At 42.1% G+C, this 13,960-nt stretch overlaps 1 protein-coding gene across 2 annotated transcripts in view; it reads right to left on the bottom strand.

The window, feature by feature from the left end:
* Positions 1-5,717: 5,717 nt before the first annotated feature.
* LOC119161411 (uncharacterized) overlaps positions 5,718-13,960 on the bottom strand; it is a 30,766-nt gene continuing 22,523 nt past the window's right edge. The window contains exons 7-9 of one of the 2 annotated variants that reach the window (XM_037413866.2): positions 10,421-10,457; positions 7,194-7,362; positions 5,718-5,948 (exon numbers count right to left, since the gene is read on the bottom strand). In XM_037413866.2, the coding sequence (XP_037269763.2) occupies positions 5,861-5,948; positions 7,194-7,362; positions 10,421-10,457 (294 nt within the window). In that variant the 3' untranslated portion in view covers positions 5,718-5,860. Of the gene's footprint in view, positions 5,949-6,055; positions 6,748-7,193; positions 7,363-10,420; positions 10,458-13,960 lie in introns of those variants that run through there. The other variant, XM_075879327.1, reaches the window with a different exon arrangement.

Here is a 13,960-nt window from a genome sequence, read left to right as displayed (position 1 = left end):
TGCAACGATGTTAGTAAAATAAAGTTTTTCCAATGTGTACTAGTACTTCCTTGTATGAAGGTTTATGTTGACACACCACAACCATTGGAAGCTGTTAAAGGGGCCCTGCAACAGTTTTTGAGCATGGTCAGAAAATGCTGCCGATCGGTAGTTGAGGCTTCCGCGAACACGCAAGCCAAATATTATAGTGCAGCATGGGGCCTGAAATTCACAATAAATTTTCGGTCAGCTAAAATTGCTTTCTCTTCTCTAGACAAATGATGGAACGAGCTTGAAAATCACTCGTCACAGCCATTGTATCAGCCATTGGCTGATTTGAGCATGGCGCGCTCGGTCGTTACTCAGGCTGCCACTAAAGGCCACGACTCGTCCACAGTGTGCGATCGCCCTGAGCATACACGTATTCGGAGATAAAAAAAAAAAGAGGAAAAGTGCGTGACATAATTTTATTGCCTGCGCCATCCCTTCCTGCTTAGCTTTCATTGGGATGAGAGAAGAGAGAATGTAATTGCAGCATGCGACAGATCTTTGGAACTCCTTTGGAACTAGACAGAGCCTTTTGAGGTCGTGAATTCGTTAGGCAAAAAGCTGCTTTAGTGAATCTGTTTCATGGCTGCTTAAAAAAGTGTTGTAGGGCCCCTTTAGGGTATCAAGTAGTTAAGCAAAGATTAGAGACTGAAACGAGAATTGTTTATCATCCAATGCTGTTAGTAGTAGGATTTTTTTGAATTTTTAGTTCATTTCAGCCTTGTCACAAGAAGCAAACCTGCCTAAATGAAATAATGCTTTTTTCTCTTGCCAAAACATGGCAGTTGCAGTGAGAATTTAGCTTGCAACTTGGCAGCACAGCCACTAGGCTACCACAACATTTAGGGATGCTGCAAAAAAAAATTGCATTAGACTCAAGTGCTGAAAAAAATAATATCCGGGGTTTTACGTCCCAAAACCACAGTACCACAAAATGACCATGAGGGATGCCGTAGTGAAGGGCTCCAGAAATTTCTACCATCTGGTGTTCTTTGACGTGTGCTGACACAGCACAGTACAAGGGGATCTGCCGTTTCATCTCCACCGAAATACGACCACCAAGGTCAAGATTGAATCGTGACCTTCAGGTCACCAGCCGAGCACAATAACCACTGAATTACCGTGTAGCACAGCTGAAGGAAATCTGATAAAGTAATCTATATTTATGACCTTTATTAGGAACCTAGAAAATGCAAACGATACATTCGATGTCTTGTTTCAAACTACATTCTGAGGAATATTAGTTAAACCTGAATCCATAAAAACTGAATTTTATGAAGTTTACCATCTAAAAAATTTTCATTATCCAACAGAATACCTTACTGAGTCTGTCATCACCAACCTGAGCTTACATGGTCACTAAACACGGTTTCCTGAAGTGTTTCCTGAGGTGACTGAGTAATGCGGCGATTTTCTTTCAATTTTTACAGAGATGGATTTTTGCTTATGAGCATGTTATGCCCCCTTAGTCGTGGCACTAGTTTTATTTTTATGAGGCTGCATGCTGCACCCATGCACAGAGTGTACTTGGCAGTTGGTAGCACTTTTACATACTGCATGGTGCTAGGAGCTGTGATGGTTCCACTTGTCATTTCATAGCTTACGCAAAAGATAGCATCGATTGTCTCCACGCAACTTTTTCAATCAGCATACCCACACATTTACCGCAATCTTTCTCTGCGTCTTTAATATTGGTAGCTTGTCATGGTTTCACGTAACCATCTACGCTGCCTAAATGGTGCCGACATAGTGCCCCCACGTCCAGGCAACATGAGAGGCTGCATGTCCTAGTCACGTTTGGGACTCCCTCATGGACTTTTCACATGCAAGTTGTGAATTGGTGGCAAAAACACAGTGCCGTGGTAGTTTTAGGCTGTTCATCATTCTCAGCCTGTGTTAGTCCATTGCAGGATCAAAGCCTCTCTCAATGATCTTCAGTTTACCTTATCCTGTGCGAGCCGATTCCATTTTATCCCTGTGAATTTCCAAATTCTGTCACTCCATCCAACTCTCTAGCTTCCCCGACTGCGTTTTCCATCCCTTGCTATCCATTCTGTTGTTCTTATGAACCACCGGCTGTCTGTTCTGCACATAACTAGCCCAGGTCCAATTTTTTTTTTGCTTGATGTAGCTAGAATATCTGCTACTCCTGTCTGTTCTCTTACCCATTCTGCCATCCTCCGATGTCTCTATGTTATTCCTACGATTTTACATTCCATTGCATGCTGTGTGGTCTTAAGCTTTTGCTCTAGTTGTTTTGTTGATCTCCAGGTTTTAGCCCCATACATCAGCAATGATAGTATGCAGTGGTCGTATACTTTTCACTGTAATGATAGAGGCAGACTTCTTGACTTTATTTGGGAGTGCCTGCTGAATGTACTCTAGCCCATTTGTATTTTGGTGAATTTATTATTTGTGATTAGGTTCTCTGGTGAGTAGTTGTCCTAGGTATACATATTCTTGTATACACTCCAATGTACGGTTTTCGATCTTAAATTCTGTCTGTTTCACCAGAGGACGTGTTGCTACATTGCAATGTGAGATTTCAAAGGGCTGAAAGACCTTACTCTCGATTGTACAAACTTCCTGATTCAATTAAATAAATTGAGCATGGTCATCACTTTGTTGAATCAAGTTTCAGCTGTATTGCCTTAAAAGCTCCTGTTTAAATTCATTAGGTTTGATGAGTTTGTTTCTTATTAACTACCCAGTTTTGCCAAGGTGTGATGCACTTGAAAGAAGAAATGCAATTTATTAACATGAAGTGTACATTTAAGCCACCAATATTTAAAAGCAATTCAGAAAAAAACATGAAATGTTAACAATTTGACAGCAAAAATAGATCACTACAGTCTTGGTATAGATCACTACACTTATAACGATCCAAGATATAACTATCAGTCCATTACGACGACCATATCTCGGTGCACTAACAATTTTTTTATGCTACCCATTGAAACTGCATCCATGTATATAGCAAACATTGCTCAAAGCCTCCTACTTTTATAATGAACACTTCTGACACTCTAACGGTATTCGGACATTCCAGCGACGCAGGCGGCACCATGTAGCCGTGCTTCGAAGCTGTCACACGGCGATAAAACTGTGACGCAGTTCGGTCTCTCAGTAGTTATAAACCAATGAATGCGTCTTCACGCTCAGTGACGCTGACGTAAACGCTCGCAACATCAACATCTCGTCTGCCATTTCGACCTTCTGCTGTGCCGCCTATAGTTGCTGGAATGATTGAATAGTGTCCAGATTATACTTACTAGTGTGCCGACCATGGGCGTCAAGGTGGCACAGAGCATGGCCTACATGATTGCACACCGGCAGGTTTCTCTCCGGCCATCCCAATTGCTGCGCTCGCCAGCGAAAAAATTTTCGCATGCCCGGCTGCCGGGAGAGGGCGCGCTGACTGAGGATTCCGGCTGCAGTAAGCTGAGCGCATAGCATACCAGCATGCACATTGGTTCGTTCAGTTATCTTGTTTTTTTTTATGTCTGTTCGTTCAATATGTTTATTTGTACAATACCCGAGGTATCTGCCAAACACCATAAAACTGACAATTCAAATGGGCAACCATAAGTGACGATAAATGAATAAAATGCAACTGTAACATGTCCGCGGCTGTCGCAGCACCTATATATGACATTCTGTCATATATTAGATAATGTAAAGAGTATCACGCGAGTGCCTGAACATGCTCTACCAGTGCATTTGGTAGTGGTGGCAATAAATGAAGCAGCATGTGCAGAACAACACATGAGAAAGGGGAGAGAGCATACATTGACACGTTATTGACGAAAACTCTTCCGACATAGGAATTGAGGCCTCTCTGATGGCCGTAGGCAGAAACTTTTTTCTAGGTGGAAGGGCATTATTTTCACTTGAAGTGGGGCCCTGACAGGCAGATGTGGCCGATTGTTATTTTGCGGTCTGTATGCACAAAAAAAATTTCCGGGAAGGAGGGGGGCACAAACTTGGTGTGCCGCCCCCTGGCTATGCCATTGGCTTTCTAATTACGTCCCCAATATTCCCGTGTTGTCCAATGTTCAGCCAATTAGTGTTGCATATGAAATGTCTTGGACAAACTGAGGTGCCATCGGTGGCATAGTTCTAGACAGTCACTTTCACCATTTTGCCAGCTCTGATAGGCCCAGTGGACTGCCAAGGCCTGTCTGGCTGAGGAATGTTGGCAGTACAGAATTGGGCAATATGATGGCAGTTGACGATTTCTCATGTTGAATATGGTGGCTACATGAGACAAAGCTGTCACTAAAAGGTGGGCAATGCTATATATTGCATTTAACAGCCATATTTAAGTTTTACAAGCTCTGCCTTAATATTTTATCATAATTAAAGACATAGACATTATAATAATGTTCTGCAGTTCATTCTAGGAATTGAGACATTCTTTGAAATAAAGTTTAAAAAACGAGCATGAGGTCCAAGCTCGAATTACTGCATTGTTCAATTCAGTCTTCTTTGAACAGGTCGAGTGGCTTTTGCGAGCTCCATAGCCTCACGCTACTGAGAGATATTTAACGCCGGTACATACTAAAACATAATAAGCCTTTAAACGGTAGATGCACTGTACTTAGCTGCCGAGTAACTCAAGCACGTGATGTTCTCAAGCGAAAACACAAGGGGGGTCCGGACCCCCTTCAACCCTCTATGATTAACACCAATGCTAATGAGATAAAATGTCACAGTTTCCACCATCTTAGTACCCCAAGCCGTCATGCAAAAACTATGTATATTTAGTCAAGTAACGAGGTGGTTTTGGTACATTACACACCACATATCAATTAATCAAAGGAAAAGTAACGCGGTTCCATGTCGTATTTTAGAGCTCACAAATAGTCGGCTGCAGAAAAAACTTGCTCAATGTAAACATTCTAGACGTAGAAAGTAAACACTAAACATAGAAAATATCTGTTTGATCCACGTAACAATGCACAATTATATGTGCAAAATTTTCACTATATTCAGGGCAAATTCATGGCACAAACTCTTTGGGATCAAAGAACACGATCAACAAGATGGGTGTGAACTACAACTTAAGGCAAGGTCACTACAGGTATTTGATTCTTTCACTGCTCTAGATAATGCTCTGTGTGTGAATAATTAGATAATGGGAGTTGGGGGTGGGCCCATAGGCGTGTGCACGGAAAAGAGGGAGACAGGGGGAGCAGCTACCTCCCTAGTCACATAAGACGGAGAGGGGGGCATACAGTCATCAACCCCATACAATGACACAATCGGCAGGGGAGCACGGCAACAAACTTTCGCCCCTCCCACTCCTCTTACCTCCCGTGAAGAGAGTCCTACGCGTGCCTACGGGTGTGCCAAAAACCACAAGTTTACTTTATTCCAGTTTTCCAAACATATAAATTAATGACCGCATGTTGATTGGCATCAAAATGATTCGTCACAACCTGCAGCAGTTTTGAATACGCATGTGCATACTGAGGAGAAGACCTCAAATAATTCCGTCGAGTTTCAACACACACTCACCAGCGAGATCTCTTATGCACAGGAACTGAGAACATCCACATTGCAGTGGAACCCAGCTGCAGCAAGCTATGTTTTCAACCGCATTCATTTTCCTTTGGTTAGTTTTACGTTTCAATGAAATGTAGCGATTAACTGCAAGCACATTTAGGTATTAAAATAAACCAAGTGGGCATAGAGCACTTTGGTGGTTTATTTTTAAAGTTCTAGTACAAAATGAGGTATAAGTATAAATAAATAGTCATAAAAAAATGCACTGCTTAATACAGCTGGATGAGCATTTGGAATGCATCGGCAACAAAGGCAAAAGCTGCCGTCACTGGTGAGACTGAAGAAGCGCTGGAAGCCGACGCCCCTTGTTGCAAATGATCCCGTAAAACGTCTGCAAAACAGCAGCATCTTCTCTGAAAGAAAACAAAAACAAGTAATCATAAAGCGGGCAACCTCTCCTCAGACGTCCTGCACCAACAGGCATATGACTTCTCAAAAATGAGTTTACTTTCATAAGAGGACTTCTTTATACCCATGAGCTCAGCTGCTCTAACAAAGTTGAACAGGGTGAGAGTGGAAATGTTCTTGAAAAACACCTACCAGATGCATTGAAAGCATATACACTCAAATCTCATTATAACAATTGTTGCATTTTACACAAAAATAAGTTCGTTATATTCAAAAATTCGTTATAGTGTACATTCTTACCACTTATCTATTGTAAGAAAATTCTTCATTAACTTCGTTATAACCAATATTTCGTTATATCAGGATTTGTTATATTGAGCTAAGTGTATACCTATTCTTCAACACCATGAAGCAAAAACCAATAAACTCTTCAAATTAGTCAACTTATTCAAATGACAACATAAAGTAAGGCCTCAAAAGTAACAATTAGTATAGGCTCAGAATACACCCGACCACAATCTTGCAGAAAGATGTTTTCATTGGTGCTACAATACTCCAAGAAGTCTTGCACCTTTCAGGACTTCTTTTTGAGACAGAATTGGTGTCAAGTCTCGTAGAGGTGTATATTCCAACCGATATTACACTCCAAAAATAAAGTTTTGAACTCTTGTAGAACATCTTGTCCCAAAACAATAATCATCGTCACATCTTTCATGCTTCTTACCTTTCTTAGACATGCCTGGTACTTCTAGAGTGTGAACAGCATGCAGGCAAGTAATCAGTGTCCTGGTACGGGGATCGGACCTGAGATCAATGTTTTTCAGGGCAATCACTTTACCAACTGAGTGTACCAGGATGTCAACATTTACACAGATATTGCAAATTAGTTCTGCGACATACTGCAATTATTCTTTTCACCGCCACCTTGTGGGATCCTGCAGAGCTCACTCGGAATATTCTGTCTCCTCGTGCTTCGAGTGACTTGATACACCCTCGCGCTGCAAATTTCTCACATCATAGTTAGCTCAGTTGGTACAGCAGCCACCGCGATCTCAGACTGAGTTCTTGAACCAAGATGAATTTTTTTTTTCAACTGGAAGCTTTTTTTTCCCAAAAAATCTGTAGGAATTTTTTTCGTCACTTCGTGCTACGAACATGTAGCTGTCTGTTATCCCTTCCGTAAGCCCCTCTGCCACCTTGTGGCATTGTGCATCACTCGTTTGCAATAAAAAAGATTTATAAAAACTTACTTGTCCAGGTTCGGGCACGTCGTGCTCTCCAGGAGTGGCAGAATACTTTCGGCACAGAAGTCTTGAATAAACTTATCCAAGGAAGCACTTTTTTTTTCAATGTAGGCCTCAAACTCTCGTCGCAGCACCTCCCGTGATGGAAAAGTCTGTGATGTCAGCACTGGCGACACTGTAAAAGAAACACAGTGATGAGTGATGTAAGTGCATTCACAAAGATATAACGTTCAAGGTATTTATCTACTACAATCGAATCTTGATAATTCGAACTAGAAGGGGCCCGAAAACTTGTACGAATTAAAAGAAGGTCAAATTAATGAAAGCTAAATAAACGGAGGGCTCTCTATACAGTGGCGCATGTGCATTGAGCTAACACACGAGAAGGACGTTTAGGAAAACTTAGATTTATTCCCAAACCACAGGACATCCGTTATTAATTGAAGTAATCCGTGATGTAAGTCTGCACACGTTTACCTTGCAGCGAGTCAATAAATTTCGCACGCAGCTTGCAAAGCATTTCTACTTCGGCTTCAGCATTCTCCTGGCAAGAGAAGTTGCACGTGGCACTTTCTAAAGACGACGGCAACGACGACTGCTGCATAGCGGAGCCTCCTTCTCTCCGCTACGCAGCCGCAGCATAGCCAGCACGTGACGAGAAAGGAGAAGCGCCTCCACGTGGAGAGAAGCAGGCATTTCAGAGAAAACCAAGACTCCGCGGCAGCTTTTTCTTTTCTTTTTTTTTTTTTTTTTTGCTCTCTTTGTGCACGTCGTTGAAAGGAGAAGGGTTACGTGGCAGAGAAGGAAAAGTGCGTAAGAGACCCCCCCACTCAAGGCGCAGAGCCATGCTCTCACAAAGGGCAAGGGCTGCAGAAGATAGTGCCTTTTTCTTTTTCTTTAACCACACATTCATTCAACCCAGTGACAGCTTTCTTTTGTTTTCCTCTGTCTCTTCACGCGTGGCATTGAAAGGAGAAGGGTCTTTACGTGGTAGGGACGAAAAAGGAAGAAGCGTGACACGGGCGTGTTGCAGACCGGCATTTGAGAGAGAGCGAACGTTCCACTGCAGTCTTTTCTTTCCTTTTCACTTCTTTTGCGGGCAGCATTGAGCTGTCGCAGGTGCCGCCACGGGATTAGGCGGGGTGCTGAGAGCATTTTTGGAGCGGGATATGTTTGAATTAACTGTCGGAAGTGCTTGGGCGTTCGAATTGCCGGGCGCTTTCGTCCATTGGAATACACATAGCTTTGACGGGACCTCATCGTGAGTTCGAATCAACCGGAAGTTCGAATTAAGCGTGTTTGAAATAATGAGATTCGACTGTAGTATTGTCCTTGATTTTAATTTATGGCCACCATATCATAACAGTTTCTTGTTACGGTTTTCACTTAACCAATGCTCTATACGACATACTTGAAAGAGTAGCGCTACTAGTGGACACAGACTAAAGAAAGGCACACAGCGCTTCTGTGTGTGTGTGTTGGTGTGCCTTCCTTTAGCTCGTGTCCACTAGTGCTACCCTTCCAAGTATGAATGTTACACTCGCTCAAGAAACAGCATTTTTCGTATACGACAATTTCATCATTTCATTTAGCCAATCCTCCTTTGCACTAAACTAACACTTCCCCTAGATTCATAAACAGATTATGTTCAGTGTTCTTGTTTATAACATTTGTGAAATGTGGTGTGGTTTTTCTATTCTCTTATTTTGTAAGTACTTTTTTGTGTATGTGATAATTTTTAGGCAAACTTTCACCAACTCTTTATTTCCACTTCCAAACTACGACTAGTCTCAAAACTGTCGCAAAACTACAAATCTTGCACTTAAACATTTTGGTTGCCTCTGATGAAGACCTGTATAACACGAACTGCACGGAAATTTCACACAAAGAATAATAACGTTGGATGGACCTTCCCTTTTCCTGTGTTAACTTCCTAGATGAATCAGCAGTGCATAATACCTCCGCTCTCATCCTTCCTTAGCTGCAGAGCACAGCCAGTGTCACACAATAGCAACTCTTTATTTTCCCTTGACTACATAGAGGTCTCAAGACTAAGCAGCAAACACTGAACGAGCCCTGGCCCTTCTGCTCCCTGGAACTCGCAGCCAACTTTCAATATTGATCGATAAGCACGAGCCCCTAGTCTTTAAGACACTGCTCCAAGTTGGCTAGACAGAACACAGCACCAAGCTAGCCAATATGAGCAGTCCAACAGTCCCAAACTAATAGGAAAACTATGAAACAACCGCAAAGCTTAAAACCTGTGGGAAATGAGTGAAGTCCGATATTTTTCCAATGCATCACACCAGTTCTTCTCACTCTTACACATGCTCCTTGTCACCTCTGACCAGTTCTCAACTGCAGAAGACCATGCATTGATTAAGGGAAGGGAACAAGCAGTAAGAGCCAAGATCGAAAGCACATGCGGCTAGGAAGAAAGAAGCTATCGGGATAGCAATGGCCGGGAAACCCAAGTGAATGCCTTAGCCCTTTTAGTTGCTTGCCAACCTCAACTCCTGCTCCACCCATCAACAAGGCGTTCTGACCATTTCTCCACAAGCTAACCTAATCTATAATTCCAGAATAAACCTTTATTGTTTTGTTACAACTGTGTGTTTCATGTTCTGAGCCATATAGAATAGGTGTGCCCCCGACAGTGATAGTGCATCGAAGTGGTATGAGTGCACTGGGAAGCTAGTCAGTATCTGTAGCACCTAAATAGGAGCTAGGCCAAGTAGAACTCGCTTACAAGCCCTTTGCAACACGCATTTCAATCCACAGCCTCTAAATGCGTGAAATTTACACAATTTGATGACAAGGTTCAGGAGACCAACTGGAATCATTGAAATTGTTGTGATGACAATATAAATAACTATCTAGTTATTGTACAGCTAGTTATGGTAGGTTTATTCATTACACAAATTTAACACGACGTTCACGACAGAATGCCCTACGTCTAACATCATTAAACACAGCAGTGCCTTCACCAAAGCGATCATGTCCAGCAATACATTTCAACCAGAAATGATGTAAAGAAACTTTAGGCAACAAAACGCTTAATTTAGTTGAGTGTTCGCAGTCTCTTCCTTGCGCACAAAAATAACAATAGTAAGTTCCATTTCCAAACAAGGACGCCAGAAGGTTAATGAACAAATGGAAGAGACTGGGCACTAGACATGGAAACGCTGATAGGATCATCAAGCCACACAAGTTTCTAAGTGATATCCACTTACATTCACTTTTACTTGATTTGCCATCAGCAGTGGACCCCTGGAAAGTGATAGAAAAAAGAGCGTTCAACTAAGTCACAAAATATCACTTCTGTGAAATTTCTTAAAGGGGCCCTGCAAAACTTTTTGAGCATAGTCATAAAATGCTGCTGATTGGTAGTAGAGGCTCCCAACAACACGTGAGCTAAATATTACAGCGCAGAACGTGGCCTGGAATTCACATTAAAATATCAAAATCAGCTAAAAATTGCTTTCTGTTCTCTCGACAAATCATGGAATAAGCCCAAAGAAATCACTTGTAATAAGCCCATTCATCAGCAATTGGCTGATTTGAACATGGCACGCTCAGTTGATACAGAGATTGCCGTGGGAGATTGTCACTTGTCCACGCGTGCGCACACGATCGCACTGAAAAAGCCACGTATTCAAAGAAAAAAAGCACTCAAGGCCACAAGGCGTGCGTGACTTTTTTTGTTTGCCCCTCCCATCCCTCCCTGCTTAACTTCCAGTGCTTTCGTCGGGACGAGGGAAGAGAGAATGCGATTGCAGTGTGCGACGAATCTTTGTAACTCCGCTCGTACTGGATGGATTCTTAAAATTTTTGCGGCATTGAATTCGTGAGGCAATAAGCTTTTCCAGTGAATTAATTCTATGGTTACTCAAAAAGATGTTTCAGAGCGCCATTAAGAAGACCCCATAAGGAAGAAATCAGCCTTTGCCAAATAAGCCCCTTGGCTAGTATTCATGGCTGAGTAGTTGCACTGTAGTTCACATATGCGGACTATGTTCAAGATAAAATTTTACGTTATCAAGTAAAAAGTTACCAAGCTAGCGTGCGTATAACAGTTTTCTCTTGAAAAAGCAAACTACTTCACCAAACGGGCAAAACCGCAATAAAACACACTATGCAAAAGTTTGTGTATAACTATTAATTGCTCGCTGTGCCCACAACTTTGAGCATGACACCAATATTCTTTGCCTAGCAATTTGTGTGTGTAACTGCTAATTATAACCACATCACATCACTAAAATCTGGTTGCAAAAGGCTCTGATATAAGTGACCGAGTGCAAATTACACTCATAGGAATATGTGCTTAGCCCTAAATGGTTGCATTTCAATTAATGAGCAATGTACAAGGTAGTCCGCATCTAAGGTGAACATATCATTAGTATTTGAACACTCATAGAAGCTGATGTTCAATACATATTTTCGAAAATTATAATTCTGCTCATCAAACACATTACTGTCCATCAAATAATAGGCATTTCCCTTGTCAAGCACAATAAGTGGTTTTACTGGTTTGAATATTGTCATATATGTAACACGCATTCTTTCCAGATTTTTGCTGCCTAAAGTCGACCCTCACGTTACAATCAAATACTACCTCAATTTGAGTTGTCTAAAAAGTGGAATGATATACGCAGTTTTTTTTTTCTATTTCTTTCTTCCTGGAAGTCAAACCTGACATTAGAAACAAGTATATACAAAAATGAAGTGTTCACATTAGATGAGGTTGACTGTAAATCTGTGGTTCTCAAACAGTCATCTGCAGAGCCCCTGGAGTTCACAAAGCCATTTTTTCGGAGCCCACAAAGCGAATTCTAGAAAAAAAACTTTTTTTTTTCTTTTTTTAAGGCACACTATGTCTTGCAAAAATAATCCCTTTTAAATTTTTTTGTCTGCCTCACCGCATAACAGGTTTGCTTTGCGGCGAAGCTGACTTATGTTTTTCCTTTTCGATAGGGTGGTTGTACTGCATTCGTTGCAGTTTTCTACAACACGTGCACACGAGCATGCTTTTGCCAGACTTGCATATTCGAAGAAAAAACATATCAAGGTTGATAGAGCTACACAATTATTTGACAAGATGCTGACATCAAATTGGCGTGGCACTTTAGCTTGCCCCTTCTTTGCCCCGAAGAAACAAAAGCACCTATTTCAAGCTGCATGCTGCACCAATTATGACCTCTCCCATCCCACCTTTTCTATAACTGCAAGAGGTCCTCGTCACTTCCACCAGACCACAAGGGGTGTAAGAAACATCCATGGCTAAGAACTTGATTGCAGTGATGCCACCGAGGTCTCCCAGTCTGGAGCAATTTTAGGAGCAGCAAAATTTTCATTTTGTAGCACTTTAGAGCAGCAAAACTTTTCATTTGGAGTAATAAAATTTTCTATTTTGTAGCACTTTGGAGCAGCAAAATTTTCCATTTGGAGCAATTTTGAGCAGCAAAATTTTCTATTTTGGAGCAATTTGGAGCAGCTAACTTCAAATGCTGAAGGAGAAGCAAGTAGCATTTACATTCAAGGACATGAAAAATTATTCTGAGGCTCTTGTGAAAAGCTAGAAATATTTAGACTCTTCGCAAATTTCAAGGAGCCAATCATCTTAGAAGCATTCCCTACTTCAGTTGATGATGTAAGGATAGTGGCGTCATGCTGTTGAGCATTCTGGAAAAACTTGTTAGTGATTATTTCCGTAGCAAATAAATAGAATACTGGCTGAATTAAACTGTACTTCATGAAATAATAATATAAATACACCTATGTGGCTATCAGGAGATATGATAGACAAACGCTGTGACGTACAATGCTGGAGACACACAGTGCCAAGTGCATTTCCCTAAGATGACTTCAAGAATAAAAGAAGGTTCTTTTTTTCTACACAACTGATTAGACTGCTGGGCGTAATATGACAGGCAAAAGGGCAGGCAAAAGGTCATTTTACGCTACATATGCCATGGTGAAAAAATTTTCGGAGGTAGTGGGGCACGTTCCCGATGTGCCCCTTCCTCCCCTTGGCTACGCCACTGGGCGTCATGTTTTGTGTAATGTCCCAATCGGTAACATCCCCCAGTGCATTGTGTTTTACACACGGGTAAAAGTGCGCAAGCGGGGGTGACGAAAGCAGTTAAAGCAGAGATAAGAAGAGCCGACCTATCTCCTTTGCAGTGAAGGCAGATGTGATAACATCAACCCGCCTTCCAGGCCTCCATCGATTGTTATTCAAGCAGAGAGAAATGTGCCGCCTGTGTCCAAGGAACAGGAAGGAGCTAGAACCGCTAGGGGGATGGGTGGCTATGTTATGAACTTTGACTTTAAGGGCGTGATCGCTGGAGCATGCACTATTTACCGCTGGTATACCCCTCTACCTTGTAGTTTCAACGCGAACAGACTGAGTAAAAAGTGCTTCGCTTTCTAGAGTGGCACTGAGCCTTGCTTGAGTGGAAGGCGGCCACACGATCGTCGCGCCATTTCGGAGGTCCATTCGTACGTGCCCGTTCGTGCTGGTCTAGAGCAGCAGAGCGCGTGCCTGTCGACAATGTTGTTGGTCATGGCTTCTATCTCACGTTAGAGCTACCGTTGATGGTTACATTACAGCATAAGGGTCTAGCAAGCAGTACAACCATGTTTGGTAGCATTATGGCATCTCTCTTTACATATTTCTGAAAAAACCGCCAGCTGGAGTGGCCGGCTGGGCACTCTAGACAAGTCTGATTCCATCTGTACGTGCATCGGCGTGCAAGAGATGTTTCAGGGTT

This window comes from Rhipicephalus microplus, chromosome X, assembly GCF_043290135.1.
Source record: "Rhipicephalus microplus isolate Deutch F79 chromosome X, USDA_Rmic, whole genome shotgun sequence".
Lineage (NCBI taxonomy): Eukaryota > Metazoa > Arthropoda > Arachnida > Ixodida > Ixodidae > Rhipicephalus > Rhipicephalus microplus.
Note: the sequence above shows the minus strand (reverse complement) of the source record. Positions and strands in the feature narration are given on the sequence as shown.